Below are 21,512 nucleotides of genomic sequence, written 5' to 3'. Positions count from 1 at the left end.
GGAAAAAATGTTTAAGCAATTTCTCAGGACCCTGAGCAGCTCTCGGAGAGATGTTTCGCCTCTACGGGGCAAGAGACATTGTCCGGAAGGCTGGATCATCACCAAGGCTGATTCAAACCCAAGACCTCACATGCCAAGCATGCCGTCTTTGGCCTGGGGTTCCGGCGTGTCTGGGAACTGGGGTGAAGGGCTGGCAGAGGGGGGCAGGCGCCGCGGCCGAGAGGGCGAAGGGAGGAGGGGGCGCGCCCCCGGCTGCGCAGAGCGCTCTCCGGCCCGGCCTCCAGCCCCTGGCTCAGCCCTCGCGCCTCCCTCAGCTCTCTCCTCCGCCCCCCTTCGCCCTCCCCCTTTCCCTCCCTTTCTCCTCCTCCTTCTCCTGCCGCCGCGGCCGCTGCCAGACCTCGCCAGTTCAGACCCACCGGGCTGCCCTCCCCTGCGCTCTCCTCTTGCTCCCCAGGCCCGGAGAGCAGCGCGGCCACGCAGGTAGGAGCCCCTGGCGCGCCCAGTGTCCGCCGGGCCGCGCGCAGGGACGTAAGTGGGGTAACCTCAAGGGTGCAGGGTACCCGAGAACTGCCCCCCAGACTGTGCAGGATCTCTAAGGCGGAGAGGGAGGTGGAGGTGTGCGGTCTCGGAATGCGATCCGTCAGCATGTGCGAGTACCGGGGTGACATCTGTTTGGATGGGCAAGTGTGTGCGCGCCGACAATCAGCCGACTGGGCTTTGCCCATAAACGAGGTTTTGAAACTTTTAGGGGGCTAAATGTAAGAGATTTAAGCCGCACCTGGATTCCACAGGAGCTGGTTAGAAGCGGGAGCGCAGAGCAGCTCCCGGGGCTGCAGCCTGTTAATTTACTGTTAAGAGAGGGAACCTCGCCTCCCCGGGCGCCAGGCCGGACGCCTCGAAACTAGTACCTCGGGCTGCGGTGTGGTCCCCCGGTTCTGGCTCTAGGCAGCCCGATACTGAAGGTAGCGTGTCGGGTACCCAAGGAATCAGACGGTTTGGGCTACTCCTCCACAGGAAACTGCGCGCAGAGAAAGCCATGGAAATACCACGTTGAGGGTTTGTTTTGTGGGATATGAGAAGGAACTCTGAAGGGCAGGTATTCTACTAGGGGAGGAAATCGTTCTTTGAGTTTTGTTTTGGTGTTTTGTTAAAAAAAAAAAAAAAGTTTCAGGCCAAGGTAATTCATATTAGTGCACAGGTATTTCTGCTGAGCTGTGCCAGGAACTTCACTAGCTGGAGGTGAGCATATAGGGAAAGCCTTAATGTTCAAGGAATATGAGATTTGCTGCCCCACCTCCTCTCTCTCTCTCCGTGTATGTGTGTGTGTGTCTCTCTCATACACACACACACACACACACACACACACACACACACACACAAATGCACCATCTCCTTTGAAATTAATTACCCTCTATTCTTTCCCTTCCACCCTCTTTCTGGAGCCTGTTGTGTAGGTGCGGTATAAAATGCTCGCTGAATATCCTTTGTATGTGTTCAGCGCAGCTGGATGGAGTAAAGTGAAATGTAATTCTGCAGCCGTTTTACAGTCTTTGGTGCGTTTGGCCCAGGGAAGGTTGAGGAGGGGGAGGGGGAATGAGAAAATAGATTGGAAATTGGGTATGATGGAACCTTAGCCCTCTCCCTCCTGCCCTTCCTTGCTTATTACAGCACAGCTAAAGTTTTGTTATTTCTCCCGCAGCAGATACTAAGCATCAGTTTGTCCTGTGTTTTCTTTGAGATTCACGATGTTGAAAGCCCTTTTCCTAACTATGCTGACTCTGGCACTGGTCAAGTCACAGGACACTGAAGAAACCATCACATACACGGTAAGGGATGATGGAATTTGAGATAAGTGCAGTTCAGCGGGATTCTGTGACACAAGGGAGACTTTATCCACTCTTGCCAGTGTACGTGGGCTGTAGGCTGTGGAGGGTAATAAATTAAACAACGCTTTAATACAGTTCACATTTAAGATTTGTTTAAATTGCCCATGGTCCCTCCAAAGTTCATCTAGATCACCAGTTGAAATAAGGACCACAATATAATGATTTCTGCAAGACCGAAAAAGGAGACCCTTTTAAAACAAAAACCAAAGTAAGCTATATGTTTCCAACACATCCGATAAATTAATGACGGTAAGAAATTGGAAAGCTTGGATTCCTATATACATGCAGATAAAACCAAAACTTGCAGAGTAAGACAAGTCAAATAAGAACAAACATCACAAAAGCACATACCTCATTTGTATATGTGACTTATGTTCTCATGTAAGTGGCCTTTATTGAATTCATAAAGGCTATACGTTCATTTATAATATAACTGATAATTCATATAAATGCCCTTCAGGTAGAATGTATGTGCTACCAGGATCCAATATCGGCTAAAGTGGTCTTAAAATGCGTTGTGTGAAATTTGGTTTTGCATTTTCTAATTAATTGCATCTGATTATTTCCAAGTAATATTTGATTAATTAGCAATGTTTAATAAAAGATTGAAAACATCATCTGACCCATCCCACTATCAGGAATGAAAGTGGTGAGAACAGTGGCAGTATTTACTTCACTTCCAGGGAGTTTGTTTGCACCTCCATTTTCTGTTTTCTTTTTTTGTTTGTTTGTTTTTGTTTTGTGTTTTCTAGTCTTTAACCGGTGTCGTGAGGCAAGTGACATTTGTCCTGGATCACAATATGAAAAACATATTTTTCTACTTGCTCCCAATTTAAAATGAAGTAATCCTACTCAAAAGAATGTGAAAAATTTTTGAAAATAAAACTCCTAAAAGTGAGCTAATGTCAATTACTGATAATAAACATTATCTCACTTTTTGGTATCCTATTATCCCCAGAATGTTAGTATTCATCTGGAAAATGTTCCTTGTTGTTGTTCAGATCAACTATAAATCAAATAGGGTTTCACATAAATATTTTGTTAACTTAATGATAAATGTAGTTGCTTCCTCTGCTGAAGATAAATAAAGCAAAAGAAATGAATACATGTGTTGTTTATCTTCAAATGAGAATGTTTTGTTTTTCAGGCTAAACTTACTACCTTCTTAGGGAGCTAAAACATTAACTACCCATTTTTATATTCATCCGATAAAATATTTTATTGCTTTTACTATTGCTTGTCTTATACCCCCTTCTCTTTGGTTCATCAACTAAATCACATTCATCTTTAGCAGAGAAAGGTCCCTGTGGATTAAACACTAGAGTTTTAGACCACTAATTAGGGTTCTTTATTATTATAGTAGATTTTCCAGATATGACATCCTTTTTGTTCTAAAATTAGGTCTATTCGTTCTTGAACTGTGTATGCCTGATAATTCATGGTTAAAGAATAATACATAACTATTTTGTGAGTACCCCATTGTGGGGACACTATCTCCTTTCATTTCACAGCAAAGGTTGAGGTAGGTGGTATCATCTTCCTTTCACTAATAGTAGAACTGAAGATCACAGAGAGTATCTAACTTGCTGAAGGCTACACAGCCAGCAAGGGGTGAAGCTACACTCAGTCTAGGCCTATTTAATAGTAGATCCATATTAAATGTACTGGAACTAAATACCTAAAACAATCTGCATGTCTTCTCTAGTTAGCATACAGATTATTCAGTGAACTGTCATTGTGCCTGCCTTGAAAGATACTTTTTGGAATATTGAGCTCATATTCACAAGACAGCCTCATATCGCCCTCCCATTTTATTCCATTTTAAAGTTAGGGTTGATTCAGCCATTTACTTGCCAAGTAGCTACCATGTGCATAAGCAGTTCTTACCACTAGCAAAAGAATTTGAGGTTATTTGTTTAAGAAAATTCAGACCTTCACCTAGGGAATTTACTCTGGGAAAATACCGTTGAGAACTACAAAGTTCTTAAGCAAGAACAAATATAATTATACCGATTATACAAGTTGCTAAAGAGATAGAAAAGCAAGGAAGTAATTAATGTCAGTGCTGGCATATTGGAAGAGGTCAAGTTCTGTGCTGAATCTTGAAAGAAGTAATGACATCAGATTAATCTAGAAAGGCTGAAGAGGCACCTGAATCAGAGAAAGTGACATGATCAAAGTCTAGAGGTAAAAACAACCAAGACAAGTTGAGGAGATGACAAGGTTAGATGGGCTGGAGCTAGGTAGTGGGGGGAACCTGGAGATGGCAGAAGTTGCAGTTGAGAGGTCTGCAAGTCACTGTGAGCTCTTAAATGTAGGGGTAACATAATCAAGAGAGTGAGAGAGATTGTCATGGAGGCTGTGAGCAGCATGCAGAGATATGGACAGCCAAACAGCCTTGCCTATTCATGAAGCCAGGAAGGCTTACACCAATGTGGTGAGTATGGAAATGGACACAAAGTCAACAGAGTTTGAAGACAAATAAGTGGAAAATCAGTGTGGATGTTACAGTTATAATCCAAGGTCCTAAGAAAGGTGGTAGTGCCTTGGACAGGTTGGAGAAACTAGAAAGAATTAGCTTAGGAGATAAAGTGAGTTTAGTTTTCACCCTGTGAAGTTTTAGATATTGCTAAAATATTTAACTGAGCTCTCTGTCTCCATTCAGCTATTTACTTGCCTAGCATCTGTTGTGTGCATAAGCAACTCTCAGCTCTATTAAAAGAACTCAAGTGTATTTATTTGTTCACTCTACTTTTGCTCAATCTTTCCTGAAGCATCTTCCTCAAATCTGCGTCAGGTCAAATATTTTTCTGAGCTTAAAAATACTTTGGGGGGAAAAATGAATAAATAAATAAAATTCTTTAGGGGCCTCTTATCACTTACAGTGGCGTTTCTCAAGAAGTAACCTATAGGCAACCTGTGTCAGAATCACCTGGGATGCTTGTTAGGAATTCAGATTCCAAGCCTCCTACCCAGACCTAGAGAATCCGATCCTTTGGGTCTGCATTTTAACAAGGCCCCTGGGTGACTCTTAAGCTTGATCATAAAGCCTGAGATTCACTGACTTTCAAGGTAGAAATCTGTTCCTGCCTGTCCCTCTAACTGCATCCTCCCACTCAGACTACTTGCAGCTCCTTCTCTCTTTATCAATGTTGCACTTTTGCTCATGTGGTCCCTTATCCTAGAATTCCTACATTTTCCTGGAAAGAGCCTGTAAGGCCCAATTCACTTGTGGCCTCCCCCATGAATTTTCTTCCACACTGTCATGCCCACACGCAGCCCTGGACACTCTTTCCACATACATGCTTCTGTCACAGCACCTGACATCTTGCTCCAGCTTTTCTACCTGTCTGTCTCTTCTGATCTGTGAACCAATTGAGGACAAGGACAAGATCTTCATGACCTTTGCATGCCAAGAGACTAGAACGGTGCCCAGCAGGAGAAGGTTCTCAGTAGATGGTTTGTTTAGTGAGTGAACTAGAGAGGACTGGTAGGAATTGAAGCTAGGAGGCAGGCCAGGGTGTGAGTGGGAGGCTTGGGACACAGCTGAACAGGAATAAGGAAAGGCAGGTGCTGGAATGCTCTAAGAGAAATGAGAGAGGAGGGGAAGAGTCAAGGGCTGAAAAAAGGAATTTCGTGGAATTTTTTCTTTTTTTCTTTTTTTTTGGTAAAATTTATAATGTGCAAGAAGGGCAAATAAAGCAAAACCGGGCATTCAGAGAGATTAGGGAAGATCAGTATTGAAACAGAGAAAAGAATTCCAAGATGGTGATGGACAACTATAACAAATACAACACTAGAGTTGAGGCAGCTGGTAGTTGAGAAGAAGCCCTGAAGTGGTGCGATGCAGATTTGTTTAAAGAAAGAAAAGAAAAGAAAAGAAAAAAGAAAAAAGAAAAGAAAAAAGAAAGAAAGATTAGAAAGAAAGAAAGAAAGAAAGAGGAAGAAAAAGGAAGGAAGGAAGGAGGGAGGGAGGAAGAAAAAAAGAAAATCTAGGAAATGTTAAACTACCCATCTCATCATCTATGTAGGGCTCTAGAGCAAGGATTGTTGCCATAGGAATGAAGCTTTTAGAGTGACTTCTTAGGAAGTGTATACACCAATTAACTGTCTCCTGGCTCCATCTTTGATGTTTTCTTCACAGCAATGCACAGATGGATATGAGTGGGATCCTGTAAGACAGCAGTGCAAAGGTGAGCCAACTTCAAAGACTTCCCTTCTGAATATAGCTTTCTGTTCCATCTCATGTCACTCTTCCTATCCTGTTTGTATTCTACCAAAAAGGCATGAGCATATATTTACATGTTCAGAGTTCCCTTTGAGAAGATTCCTGATTTATTTTATTGCTGACCACAGATATTGATGAATGTGACATTGTCCCAGACGCTTGCAAAGGTGGAATGAAATGTGTCAACCACTACGGAGGATACCTCTGCCTTCCTAAAACAGCCCAGATTATTGTCAATAATGAACAACCTCAGCAAGAAACACCCACCTCGGAAGGTGCGGGTGCAGCGGCCAATGCAGCCGCCACGTCTGCAGGCGCTGGGGGCATGGCAGCCAGCGGCATGGCCGCCAGTGGAGTGATGCCTGGGGGCGGCTTCGTTGCCAGTGCTGCTGCGGTTGCAGGCCCGGAAATGCAGACGGGCCGAAATAACTTTGTCATCCGGCGGAACCCAGCTGACCCTCAGCGCATCCCCTCCAACCCTTCTCACCGGATCCAGTGTGCAACAGGCTACGAACAGAGTGAGCATAACGTGTGCCAAGGTAAGCTTGACTTATTATGCTAACGAGAATGTATGTTCCCGTCCAAGTGCTCCTCGTGGTGAGAACAGCTGACGTTTACTGACAGCTTCCCACACGCCAGACATTGTGCTGGGTGCTCTGCCTGAATTACCATTTAATCATCACAAAAATCCTAAAAGGTGGTTGCTGCCTCTACGGACCTCATTTTACAAATGAGGAAGCCGTGGCTCAGAGAGCGGCCATCAGCGGTTCTCAACCACAGCGGCCTCTATCTACAGTCACTTGGGAGCTTTTAAAACTTCTCCATAGTCAAGCCACACCCCAGCCCAATTAAATAACAGTCTCTGGGGGTGGGTTCCCGGCATCAGTATTTTTTAAATCTCCCCACATGGTTCCAGCGTGCAGCCAAGTTTGGGAACCAGGGGTCAGCCAGGTGGTGAGAGTAGAACTAGCCTTCAACCCCAGGCAGGCGGAGCCACAGTCACAGCTGTCAGAAGGAACAGTCAGGTTACTCATTTGGACTTTGAAATTGTGCTGTCAGGCTACTCCATAAATGTCCTCCTTTGGGTTCTCAAGCTTTCTTTCCATTGAACTTGCTACTAATTTATTTTTCTCACTGAGGAATCAAGAAAGAGGACTTCTGTTTCTCATTACCTTTGAGGGAATCTCCCCCACTGATATTTCTATCTTTTTAAGTTCTCATCTGAGTACATTTCGCTTCTATCACTTGCACCATGGCACCATCTGCTCGGGTTTTTCTGTTTATTTTCACAAAGAGTACACATCACTGTGTCTTCTAGAAACAGCTGTAGACTCATGCTAGCAAAATGATAAGAATCTTGGGCTTTGAAGATGTGTAGGATATTAGCTAACTTGACGGTGCTAAGAGATTTTGTTTCCCTTTTCCTGCTTAGCACAGCCTTTCAGACTGCCTAGTGTGGAGCTTGTTAGTGAGATGGGCCATAGGAGCCCCAGACTCCTTTTGCACCGCTAGGGGCTGACAGAGTAGACCCCATGTTACACCACAGGTGCCTGGTACACATTGGCCAATGGAAAGGGTCTAGAAGTTTCTAATCTTCTACCTGTTCATGGGTGAGGAAGAGAGCACCTGCCTCCCTCAACACTGAGGGGTTCAATCAGGATCACCTAACTGCTGCTTTAAGTGAAAGAAGCATCTTCTGTTTTCCTGAGATTTTGCCCTTTATGCTCTGGTGTTGAGGTTTATCTTCTGTATGAGATAGATTTCAAATGGCTTATAAATGAAGGATACCTATCATGCCCTGACTTTTATTGTTTTATATTTTGTGTTCAAATTTTTAAGTGCCCTACATCAAGAGCTAACCCATGCCGTGATGGTGTCACTTTTAAGAGGGCACATCATATTAGCATCTGTTTCGTGTTACTGTCATGAGTCAGAATTCCAATAATGATGATGAATGTTTCAGCATCTGCTTGATATTCCGATATTTAATTTAAGGATTATGTCAAGGAGATAGCCTCATGAGGTTATTTTATGTATATGTATTTGAGTGAGTATTGATAAAAAGTATCTTGACTTTATTTAAGACAGCAACTTTTAATCATGTTATTTAAATATATAGTTGGATTGGAAGGTTTGGTGGTATTTTTCCTGAAACTGGAAAGTTATGCTGAAAATTTTTAAAGTATTGACCTTTATGTACTGAATTATTTTTCATGCTTCAAATGTATATTTTAATGGTACTTAGGAGGAAAAAAACCCCAGATAAATGAATTGGTCGTTTCCCAAAGTGGCTTATAGTCTATCATTGACTATTGTGATTGAATTCAAGAACAATGCGCAGAACTGAATGAAGAAGTTCTAGGATAGAGCATATTCAAGATTAACGATATTCACTGGTTATAGTAGAAACTGTATAATAAAACATGAATAATAAAAATGAAACCCTATTTTTCTTAAAAAGATTGAGACTACTTTACAAAGTTACTTTTCACAGATTAAAACATTTGTAATTCTTACTTCTGTGGGAATTTTTTTCTTTAGTTATAAGCTAAAACTATTAAATGCCTTGCTTATGATAGATGCTAAAAGCATACTTACTGATTGTGTGCACACAGGGTATTTCTATGTATATATTTCTACATAACTCAACCAATTTCTAAAACTTGGGATTGGGGTCTGTGTCATTGAAAGCAGGGTTAAAAGTTTTTTGGATGACTTAAGGCTTAAGTTGGATTTCTTCCCACCTCACAATTTTGCAAAGTGCCCATAAATGTGGATTTACTTAATTGTTGATAAAAGGGGGTTATTTCATATGATAACAACAGGATAATCTGTCTAGGGAATCTGACTAACATAAGTGGAGTCACACTTGTGCCCGTTTATTATTGAGCTAATCAAACATGCGGTCCAGCTTCTTCTAATTGCCTGCAGATGTATGACATTCTCATTCCAGGCCAGCAGCACAAAATAATGTTTTATAACCAGTGTGAAAGTGCGGGGACCTCCGCTTAAAACAATAATGTGCTCCAAGGACCTATATTTCTGACATCATTGTGGAGTTTGAAGAGCCTTCTGTTTTAATAAAGATCTCCACTCCCTTTTAAATGTTTCATACTATGCCCAGTAATCCAAACACATTTACCATGGTTGCTGGATTGGAATAAATGAATGCCTGCAGCTGAGTCATATTTGTATTAAAATTATTTCTTTTTCCACATATATTTTTCAACAGGTACAGTTTATCATTACATAACCTAAAGCTGAGGACATTTTTTTATGTAATCGCTGAAATCTGTACTGTGCTTCAATGTTAAAGTCAATTGTACCTTGAACACACTATTACAAGTTACAGATGGCACCTAATAATTTAAATGCCAGTAGATATTTTAAGTGTATTCTATTTTATAAATATATTTTTTAAGATTTTATTTATTTATTTTTAGAGAGAGAGATAAAGGGGGAGGAGGCCAGAGAGAATCAAGCAGACTCCCCCTGAGCGTGGAGCCCCACTCGGGGCTCAATCTCACAACCTTGAGATCACATGCTTAACTGACTGAGACACCCAGGCACCCCTATTTTATAAATGTATTTTTAACCAACTGTCTGTGTTTTAACATTCAATGAAAACATGATTTTTTTTTACTCCTTTTCATGTATTTGTCCAGAATTTTTCAACTTTGTGCAAAAGCAAGAGGTTTAAAAAGCAAGATTACATCCAAATATCAATTCACACTGAGGAAGTCTTTTCAGACAATTTTTGCTAACCATGGGTGATGCTGGGGGAGCAATTTGCACTGAGAATTTCAAATGACAGGCACCAACCTTGGCAGCTATAGAAATTACATGAATATCATTTTATTGTCACATACCTGGAGTCATACATAAAGAAAGTTTTAGAAAGTGTTTCTCTATAAGCTATCATCTAGGTAAAAGACAACAGATATTCATCTGTTCCAAAAAGGAGGTGAATGAGTGGGGAATATATTATAACCCATTGATGGATCACTTAATTTTTCTACGACTTTATTGCATAGTCTCTGTGTATCTTCCTCAAAGGCAATGGCTTTCGAAATCACTAGGTCAAGTTAAGAGAAGATTTTTTAAAAATCATATATAATGTTCTAAAAGCCTCATTCTTATAGAAAAAAATATGATTTGGGAACTGGCAAGTAAGAGAAAGCATCAATTGCCCAATTTGAAGGAATTTGTTTACTTAATTGAACTTTCAAAAAATTAAACATAAGGTATTTTGTATAGCTGATAAATAAGCCATTACTAAAATCGGTCAGGATTTACAGGTATCATTACTAACTTGCCAAAGAAACTGCAACAACAAAAAATCAACTTGATACAAATGCCCTAATGAAGCTGATTATGGAGCCAAAGCCAAGTGCAGTACCTGGCTTGTATTCTATAAGGTATAACTGAGAGATGTGAAAACACAGCCTAGGGTTTCCCACTATCTCTGTTTACCCAAGACTGTCCTGGTTTGATAACTGAAAACCCCGCATTCCGGGAAATGCCTTGGTCCTGAGCAAATGGGATGGTTGATCACCCTAGCACACCCCCCAATCACCATATCTCTAGCACCTCACAGCCAAGAGTGAGAAAGTCTCAACGTTAGAGCCATTTTTTCAGGTTAGGGCCTTATTTGTCCAGTAAAATTGCTTTTTTAATTTGATTTGAGTTTTCAAAAACCAAACTTCACTCATTTTTAAGTACCTGGACAGAACCTTTCTTTGCTGTTGTCAGGATCCCACTTGCCAGTTTGTCAATAAGTGGATTTCCACATGTTCTAGACTTTCTGCATGTGCAGAATACCTAGACATTAGCACCTGCATATTTGGATACATGTCATACCATAGGTAGCTCATCTTTCCACATTCTTCTGGGGAAAAATGTACCACACGGCCAAATTAAATATCATGCTTCAACTATAAAGTTTTGTTTGTCAAATTTTTAAAAAATTTTTAGCTGTATTTTAAATTATTTCATTTTTATCACTATTGTCTGTGATTCAGGAGCAACTAAAAAACTAAAGAGGAAAAACTGCCTTTTTATAAAGCCTAAAGGAACAAAAAAGTAAAAATTATACTCAGGGTTTAAAAAGCTGTACACTGTTGGGGATCACCTACTATCTTTTGCACATTTCTTTAAAAACATAAGCATAACTAAAATACTATTTTGAAAAGGAAAGAAGTTATTATCTGTACATCTACTTTTAAAAAGAGAAACTTGAACTAACATGTACAGATTCTCAGATGCTAGGGACGTCTTTCTTTGACTTCTTTCATTTGAAACTTAAATGATCTCATATCCAAAAGAGGATTTGTAAATTACAGTGTAATCAAGTGGCTTAACATACCTGGCATTGTTAAAACAAAAGAGCTTTCAAACACTACCCTTTTTTTTTTTTTGATCCTCACTAATGTCATTAGGGTTTCTTATTGCTTTGGTTAGTTTAATGAGGAAATGCCTAATTTTTGTTACATATAATTATACAACCCAGTGAAGAACTCTGATCTCAGAAAATAGATATTTTCCAAAAGGAAGACTATAATTGTGTAAATTATGATATTAACAGAAACGAATACTTCAAGCAGAAAGGAAAATGGGTATTTAGCCTGCTTACTGCTTTTTGTTGTTTTAGTTGTTAATTGCCTTTTAGTATCTAAAAATTCTTTAAAGCCATGTAAATAAATGGGGGTCGAGTTTATAGGGATAACTTAATTACTTTTTATATAAGCTGATACAGTGCAATAGAAGTAATTGATTTTCTCCCCCAAAAAATCAGTTTCATAATTTACTTTTCCAAATACTATAATCTCTGAATGCCTAGTTAACTTAAGACATTTCTAATACAGGCGCCTGGGTGGCTCAGTCGGTTAGGTGTCAGACTCTTGATTTCAGCTCAGGTCATGATCTCAGGGTCATGAGAGCAAGCCCCACTTTGGGCTCCAAGCTCAGTGGGGCATCTGCTTGAGATTCTCTCCCTCTCCCTCAGTTCCTCCCCCTTCCTCAGGCACAAGTGCTGTCTCGCTCTCTCTCAAATAAATAAATAAATCTCAAAAAAAAGACTTATTTCTAATATACATTTGTGAACAATATGTATATATATCTGATTCATGCACACTCAAGAAGTGTCCTTAAAATTGCTTCATAAAAATTGAATAGCAACTATTTGAGGTGAGTCAGTATGATCACACTTCTGCAACAAAAGACTATGATCTATAACTGCCTAAGTCTGTGGTTTCATAGAGTGTGGTCCCTAGACTAGCAGCGTTAGCAGCATCCAGTAATTTATTAGAAATGTTAATTCCTGGGCTCCATCAGACCTATTGAATCAGAAACTCTGGGGATGGCACTCAGCACTCTGTGTTTTAATAATCATATGATTTTGATGTGTGTTCAAGTTTGAGAACCAAAGCCAAAACTTAATCTTAACATCAGAGAGTTGTATTCAGCTACAAAAATCAGAGGGTAGGGTCATAATACTTTACATGGGAAATGTGAAGTAGGAAAAAGAAACTATCAAAAATATATATTCTGTTTCTATTTTACTTCTCTCGCCTTTTTATTGTCATCACCAGTACTCTGATTTGTAAACATGAGTGGTCATTAGTCCTAGTTAGTAGGGTATGATATGTGCAGTCTAGAGGGAAAGGAAGCATCTAAAGACGAAAACAAGAGACCTTGCATCTCTATAAAACCTGAAAATGTGAACTACCTTAACAGTCCTTAAATTGTCAGTCAGTGAATCTCTAAGTTCTGGTCTGGCTATGGCAATGGTCGGTGTTAAGAAATACTCATACCTTCTGTAGGCACCATTTATGCTCACAGCACAAACTAGTGAGATGAGATAATGCCATCCGGAGGTTTAGTTCATACAGAGTCACAAATGAGAAAGTTGACTCTGACTTTGGCTTTAAAATATCTTTCATTTACCAAAGTGATACGAGATCCTTCCAGTACCAGATGTCCAGCTGACATCTCATTCTACTTAGATTCTATGAATATCATCAGATATTAGAAGAATGTCCCCATAGTGTCTTTTGTTCAATTTAAACTTGATCAAAGATTTACTTCTCATCAAAGATGAGATTCTTGTTAAAACTAGTTAACACTTAATCTGTGGAATGAATTTCCCTCTCCCTGTAGCAGCAAAAAGAAGCAGATGAGAGTAGAATTGCAAGCCTGGGTAACTTCAGGAATGTGCACTGGTTACTGGCTCATTATTTCTTTCTCCAGCAGAAAGTCTCAAACTGTATTCTTTGAAATCAACAAGTTGCCCTATTTGTAAAGATTGCCTTTACACTTGCTGAATTACTGGCACAATTCTATTCTTTGAAACCAAAGAGTAAACGAAATTTGTCCCAAATGTGTTTGATTTTGCACGAACGTACAAATAAGTAATTCACGCCACATCTGAAATCCATTAGCATGCTTCTTTTTCCAGGAGGTAACTGCAAATTGCACACTCAAAAACAAAACTGATCAAGAAAACTGCATTCAAATATTGGCAGAAAACCACAGCTGTCATTGCAAGCATTTAGCCACAATTTCAGGCTTGTAGCTTGAACCTAGCTGATTTGTAAACATTTAATAAAGATGAAGTCAAGAAATGACATGAAGGAAGGTTGAGTGGCAAGATACCGGCAGCAGCATGGATAGCTTATTGCTGTCAATTTCATATAACTGCAGATCAAAGGAAGGAGAGACAGTGAATTAATGTTATGTAAATGTGTACTAAATAGTCTGAAAAATTTAAGATTTGAGAAAATCAATTTTTAAACCTTGAACTACTTTTCAAATAATTGCGCATCTGTCCTATTCAAGGGTAACCAGGCAATACCGCAAGTGAAATTGATCAAACAGAACACAAACCCTTTCAGTGAGTGCTCAACAAACTCAGTCAAGTTTGAGAACTACTTTCTCTTGTGAGGCACTTTGATAGAAACAAAGTGGAAGGAAGGAGTGGTCGCTGTCCTTCTGTCCTTAGGAAACTTGGCATCATCGACCCCTCAGTCATCAAAAAGCAATAAAAGAAACCGACAACAGTCCAGCAATGTGACACACGGGACATCACAAGAAGTGCATAACGAACTGCTTAAAGTATCACCAGTGTGTGATACAGGTATCCTTCCAACTTACTGAAATCTATATTTGGACAAAAAAAAAAAAAAAAAAAAGACCTGTAACCAGAAATGTGGTCAAGAACAAAAGTTTGGTTCCTCCCTGGGATGGATCTTTTTTTTTTTTTTTTTAAGATTTCATTTATTTATTTGACAGAGAGAGAGCACGAGTACAAGCAGGCGGAGCTGCAGGCAGAAGGAGGGGAGAAGCAGGCGCCCCGGCTGAGCAGGGAGCCCAATGTGGGGGCTCGATCCCAGGACCCAGGGATCATGACCCGAGCCGAAGGCAGACGCTTAACCACTGAGCCACCCAGGTGGCCCTAGAATGGACCATTTAGAAGAGAATGATGAGGGGAGGTTGAGAGGTGTCATGAGGAAATTAAAATCCAAACAATATAGAGGAAGTAACCATCATGTAGCCAAGCAGAAAAGGTGAGAATCAGCATTGTGTCCATGTTTCTTCTACTCTAGAGTGGTTTCCCAGGAGAGTCCCCCAGAAATAGTGTGCTGCTGATAGGAATGCTAACAAGGAAAGGCATAGGGGTAGGTAGACGAAAACCTCATCAGAAAGTACACATGATGCTGAGCCACTGCATAGCCAACATCTATGACTGGTTCCAGCCTCAGTAACTCTCCCTGGTATAATCCTAATATGTTCCTCCAGCTCTGTCTAAATATCTTCCTGAACTGTGTCCTGTTTTATTTATTATTGAATAGACACTAAGCAGATGTGGGGTTTTTTGTGCATGTGTGTGTGTTTAATTGAATAAATGAATGGCTTTTAAGCATCAGAGAGCTCAGGCTTATGGTTTACTCTGAGTTCTAAAATCATCCTTGTAAATGAGCTGTTAAGTACCAAACGTATATAAGGTATATTTCCCAACTATATATGTCATCAAATTTCTCATTAATAATTGGGGTCTTAGATATCTTGTTCCATTTTAAGCTTAAGCAACTTGAAAGGAGCTATAACATCTATTCTTTACAACCTGGATTGTTAGGTTTTTAATACACATTGGTGAATAAACAGGCTTCTATTATCCCTAGGGCAAAACTAGTAATTGGAAATACTAGATTTTTTTTTTCTTTCTGACAAGTCATTTAACTAGTGAATGCCTCTTTGTAACAAATATATAATTCCTCAGAAATCTAATGGTGAATAATGAAAATACAGTTGTTTAGGGGAAATGTTAATATTTATGAGATTTGAAGTGACATAATCATAAGGCTGGAAAATATGTAAACTCTCTGATATTGTGAACAAGCTCAGGGCACTTGATAAAAGAGCTCTCTAAAATAAGAGTAAGAAAGGAAGAAAAGATCAGAGCAATCCATCTTGGTCATTTTCCTCAACTACCTGCCAGAAATTATCCTTTTTAATGTCAACTTTGTTCAAATGATGAAGGATAGAACCCAGGAAAGTCATTTAGTTGGGTGTAGGTGACTTTAAAAAGTACAGTTCTGATCTGGTTCCAAGGTAGGAAGAGCTGAATTGCTTGGGAAGTGAGAAGAAAATCCGTGGATGCCAGGGGCCCAGGAAGAAAGAAACCAGCTTACTGATGGCCCCATTGGGAGCTACTAACTAGCTTATACTTGAACTGTAGATGAAATAAGAATGTCAAGTAGGGAATGGAACAAGAGACACCCGTAAAAGTTGTGTGTATAGCTTTTATGTATGTCCAGCAAAAATAAGAATCATAATGGGAATTGAAACTACTGTTGTGCATATAGTTAAATCCCAAGAAGTTCCAGCAACTGTAATGAAACAAATTTTGCACCCTACACAGCTATGTGTCCTGTAAGGAATCTACTCCTATTCCCTTGAGTGGAGGTGTAGAACATGATCCAAAATGGGAAACAATTCACAGGGTTCTATTCGGTGTCCTCCCTGGAAACCAGGTCTATCACAATCCGGATTAAGGAAGATTTTTTTTGTTTAATGGTGATTAGTTAGATTTTACTTGCAAAATATTTTGCAGCAGAGTTCTCCTCTCATACATACGTTCACAAATGAGCATCCCATTAAATTGTGATTGACATTTTTACTATTCAGTAAAAATTATCTCAGTATTTTTTTACCAAAAATTGGTAAAAAAAATAAATTAAAAAATAAATTTAATAAAAAGAATAAATTTTTTACCAAAAATTACCAAATTTTTACTCAGTATTAATTATGAAGAGCGGTATGTCTGTTTTTCAGAATCTGCTATTGAATCCCTTGAACTGTTGTTGAAGAGGTTTCTTAGAGAATTATTTGAACTCTAATTATGCTCCCAAAATACAGGAGCAATTGAGGTATCTGGCACCATTTAACTTTACTAAACCCACTGACGAATTTTTTTCTAATCACCGAGTTTCATAATTTGAGGCCTGAAGAGAGATTATTATATAAGATGGTTTTCTCTCCTTATCCATGTTCTTTCCTGAGAGTTTGTGATACCAGAAGATACCTCATCTAAAAGAGACAAGGACATTCTAAAAGAAGGTGTTCAAAGACACCTCAGAAATCTGCCTCTGCAGGCCCAATGTCCTCTTTCTGGCCTAGCTTGCATCTATTCCCGCTCACACACATGTACTCACACATGCACACACCTACTCAGGTTCATATCCATATACATGCACATGCACAGACATGTATTATGCACCATCATTTTTGATAGGAAAGTAACATGTACCCAAATTAAATTGATCAAAGCTGATAAAACTTCTAAAATGATTGTTACTCTCTCATTATTTCTGTAAAATCAACGCTGGAAACTGTTTTCTAAATTCATGTGTTTACCTATCACAGGAGAACAGGACACCTTGGACAGCTACTGCATTATTTAATCAACAAGTAATTTTGTTAGATGGAGTAAAGACAGGGTCAACAAAATAGAAGTAAAAGTGTTAGGGGTGCCCTCTAAGGCCCTGTTGTCTTACGCTTCTATAGCACCCTGGCTGTTTCTTTACTAATCTTCCTTAGAGATTTACCTAGATTCCATCCTGACCCACCTCTGCATTCTACAATGAGCAACAGAATTATTAGCAAAATAAACTTTTTAGATAGACCCTCGTAGAATGGATTTAAAAATAGCTTATTTGAGTCTGACACTGAATCCCCATGCTCTTTCATTCTTCAGACTTTGGTAAATTATATAGTCAGGAGGTAGCCTGGAATAAAAGTCCACTTAACAAGCAAGGCAGAAAATTCCAGTCATTCATGATTAATTAAACTTCCCAGTGAAACCTGTGGGTCCCTTTTGTAAAAAACAGTTCATGACCTGGCGAATCAGAAGAACCCTAATCCAGGGAGGTAGCCAGAGGGGTGGGGGAATACTCCCACACAAGCTGGTAAAGATGTAGGACTTTGTTCTGAACTTCAACTGCATGACCTTCCTTCTTTAGTGATTGAAAAATAAATAAATAAATAAGCTAATGGTTAAAAAAAACGAAGCTAAATGAAAGAAGGAAACTTAATCATGGTGCAATTTAAGTAGCTAATGATAGTTCTGAAATATGAGGAAAGATTATTTGGTGAATAGCTCATTCAAAAAAAGATGTTAAATAACAAAACCATTGTAAATGAGAGTTCAGCTCTAAGTAAACTAAAAAATCTTCTCATTGATTTTTCAATTTAAGCGGAAAAATGGATTGTGTAAGCATGCCAGAGCTATAGTTTTCAAGAAACCAAGCTGTCACAGATGGTTAATACCCCAAATAGACCATCAGAATATCACTCTATTAGAAGATCTTGGGCTATTTAGTTCCCATTGTAAAAACCCAGCCACAAACAGTATTAGGGTTCTAATAGAAAGTTTTAGAGAATTGTTGGAAAATCTGGTTATTACATCAAAGTCAGGAGTAGGCAGAATTACACATTACCAAAAGTGTTACATAGGGTCATAACATGGTTTTTCTTGGTAAAATACATGGTTTTTCTTGGTAAAATACAGTTTCTGGTCTCATATTAAGGGAACAGTTTATAGTGAGAGAAAATAACGAAGACCTCGACAAGCAAGATTGCATGAATTATTTCATTAAATATGAGTAGTGTTTTGAATTTTCTGAAGAGCTTACAAAAAATCAAATCAAAGTCCTGAGAAGTGGGTAAAACTACCAGCTAGTTATTCAGTATAGTTCTCAAGTTAGGAAAAGAGGAATCAGTGCAGATTCAAGTTCAAACCACGTCTTTGCACTTGATTTGGAGAGCTACATTTACAAACTGTTCTTAAAAAATGACACATCTCTGTTATGTCAATTCTACTACTCAGCAGAAAGAAAACACCACTTTCCCTTAAAGGAGAAGAAATAATTTCTTTGCTGTGACAGTTAGGTGAACCACTTATCCAGAAAGATCACAACTGAGTAACTGCAGTTGCTGAAAATTCGTGACTTAATGTTGCTTGCTCATTGACTGATTGTAAATATATATACCAAATATTATTAGAATGGAATGGTGAAGCCTGTTATGGGACTTCCCTGGCTCCTCTGCTAAGAGACTCAAGTAATGGTGACACTCTCCCCTCAACACTACCTGCCATCACTACATACCATTCAGTATGAAAATCAGTCATCTAGGGAAAAACCCAAAAAAATGCGGCGAACACCTGTTAGGGTGGAGGCCAGGACTGTATTCACACATTTGTGGAGGAAAAAAAAGCAAGATAGGGCAAATAGCTGAGCTATAACCTTCTCTTCCAGGAATCTCCTTTTACCCTGGGAGTCAGGAGCAGCTGTAAGAAGAATGAGGGGCAGAAACAAAGAGATGTAGAATGGAACTGGAAGAGAGGGGAAAAGGAGAGCAAGATAGGAGCTTTAAGGACAATGAGTTAAGTGTAGAGTACACTAATCGAAAATAGGTTCTACTGAAGTATCTCATAAAATAGTATTACAATTACCAAATTTCCACTTATGTTCATACATGTAAATGCAAATTTTCCTCAAAAAAAAACTGATGAAGAAAAAAAGGAAGGGTGACTCTGAATAAATCAGTTTTACTGTTTTCATAAAGTTGGCTAGTGGAGTCTTTAAATTTGCGATTCAATTGTTTAATATGTTTTGAGAATCTTTTATATGCTACGTGTGATAGACTAGTGCTTCTCAAATTTTAATGCAATACAAATTACCTGGAGATCCTATTAAAATGAAAATTCTGATTCAGTAGGTCTGGGATGAGACCTGAGATTTCACATTTCTACAAAGCCCCCAGATTTTGTGGATATATACAGAGCCTGTCTTCCAGTAGTTGAAAGTTTGTGCTTCCCACAGGAAGCTGAAGTGTCTAGCGATTCTTCGTCCTCTATTTCCTGCCTTTAGCAAAATGTGGTATAATTTGGATAATTTGCATGTGGTGAGGTTTTGTTTGTTCGTTTGTTTTTCCAAAAAGATATTTTCTCCTCTGGTTAGTACTCAGTTTCTCCGACTTAAATTCCATTGTTACAGCTACAGCTGTAATACATAGATATTTCCTTTGCTTACTAATTAATATAATTTTCTCCTGTAGTGGAATGTTTTTATGCTTGAATGCTCAGGAGGATCCCAGAAAGTAGTCTTTGGCAGCAAAGAGTGGCAGAAACCCCAGGAAACTCAGCAGGAGACAAAGGTTCCCATCTGGGTCTTCCCCTAAGTGACTTGACTATATTAAGCCAGTTAACCTCTCTGGGCCTCAGTTTTCTCAGCTGTTAAAATTAATAAGCCATCCTTCCCAGCTCTTATTCAAAACAACTGTAAAAGAATGAGAGAGAAATTAGAGAGAGGTAAAGAGAGTGTACTTTGTCTAGGTTATAAGCTTTCAAAGTGTGGTTGTTATATGGCTCTTGATTGATACGTGCCTGGCCTTTAAGCTGCTTCTATTGATAGGAGTTCTTTGCCTTTCAGATGGTATTTTTATCAGGAAAACATACCAGAACAAGTTAAAATCTGCCCTGGGAAGAATGCAGGTGCATTCTGTGATTGTAATAGCATTAATGACTCAGAAACAAAATCCAGACTGTTCTAATGACGTGAAGCTTTATTGACAAAACAGTTCACACCTAGTACTGGTTCTTTGTTAAGTCTGGACCAAATCACTGAAGCTTTCAAACCAGATCACTGCAGTCTTTTCCCCAGGCACTGACAGGGGTAATTATTGCGGTTCATGTCATAGCCCAGGACTCCATTTCAACCCTAGCAGAAAAAGGAGTTATTTTTATTTTGGTGCACAGTAAATATACTTTTTTTGCATATATTAATATAAACTGCTTTAATATGTAAAGGTGACTACACTAAATATTAAAGGCTCTGTATTATTTCTTGATTTTGAATTAAAATGTCCTGCCTTCAGTTAAGATTTCCTGCCTTCCTAAGTGCCTTTCAGCAAAGAACAATCTGTTTAAGTTCTACAAGTCTATTCATTTCATATTTGGGGATATTTTCAGACTCAGACTCAAACCAGGTTTACAACAAACTAACCAGTCTTTCCTGACTATGGGTTATTATCCATCACATAGAAACCATAAGGAAGTCTACACACTAGTTATCTGTTGCCACATAACAAATTACCCTAAAACTTAGTGGCTTGAAACAACAAACCCTTATTATCTCACATTTTTTCTGGGTCAGAAATTGAGATGTGGCTTAGCTGGGTCCCCTGGCTTTGGGTCTTTCACAAGGCTGAAGTCATCTCTAGGCTTCACTGGGAAAGATCCACGTCCTAGCTCCCTCACTAATGGTTGTTGGCAGGATTTACTTCCTGCCTCCGTTGGTCATGAGTTCTTCCTCCTTCAACTCCTTGCCACATACACCTCTCCATAGACCATCTCACAACATAGCAGGCTTCTTCATCAGAGTAAGCAAGGGAGGGGGCAAGAGAGAGAGAACACTACTAAGACTGAAGTCACAGTCTTTTGTGACTTAATCATGGAAGTGACAACCCATCATTTTTGCCTTATTCTGTTCATTAGAAATAAGTCACAAGATCCAGTCTCCACTCAACAGTATGAATGTGAGGAGTCTGGAATCATTGGGAGCCATGTCAGTAGCTGCCTACCACAATCTATAATGAAAATACCCCCTCCATTGATTCCAGCCCAAACTTTAAGAGTTAAATCTAGAATTTCAAATGGTTTTGAAAAGCAAAATATGAGTTAAAAAGCAAAATGCACCCACCTCCCCAGCAGTACAGGAGACTGGATGACTCATTCAGATACACTGCCTGATGGGTGTGGTTAAAATAGGCAAAGTACTGTCTGTAAGAAGAACCTCGCTCTTCTGATAGCTCCTTCTGAATGAGTATACCCTTCTCTC

General features: G+C 39.3%; 1 protein-coding gene across 1 annotated transcript in view; it reads left to right on the top strand.

Annotated features, from left to right (window-relative positions):
- Positions 1-325: 325 nt before the first annotated feature.
- The window catches only part of EFEMP1 (EGF containing fibulin extracellular matrix protein 1), a 57,768-nt gene continuing 36,581 nt past the window's right edge, over positions 326-21,512 (top strand). Inside the window, exons 1-4 of the mRNA XM_002914034.4 lie at positions 326-480; positions 1,739-1,826; positions 6,031-6,079; positions 6,243-6,653. Coding sequence (XP_002914080.1) covers positions 1,746-1,826; positions 6,031-6,079; positions 6,243-6,653 — 541 coding nt within the window. The 5' untranslated portion in view covers positions 326-480; positions 1,739-1,745. The remainder of the gene's footprint in view (positions 481-1,738; positions 1,827-6,030; positions 6,080-6,242; positions 6,654-21,512) is intronic.

The sequence above is a fragment of the Ailuropoda melanoleuca genome, chromosome 4 (genome assembly GCF_002007445.2).
Source record: "Ailuropoda melanoleuca isolate Jingjing chromosome 4, ASM200744v2, whole genome shotgun sequence".
In the NCBI taxonomy this organism is placed as follows: domain Eukaryota; kingdom Metazoa; phylum Chordata; class Mammalia; order Carnivora; family Ursidae; genus Ailuropoda; species Ailuropoda melanoleuca.
This window is presented reverse-complemented; position numbering and strand designations above follow the sequence as displayed.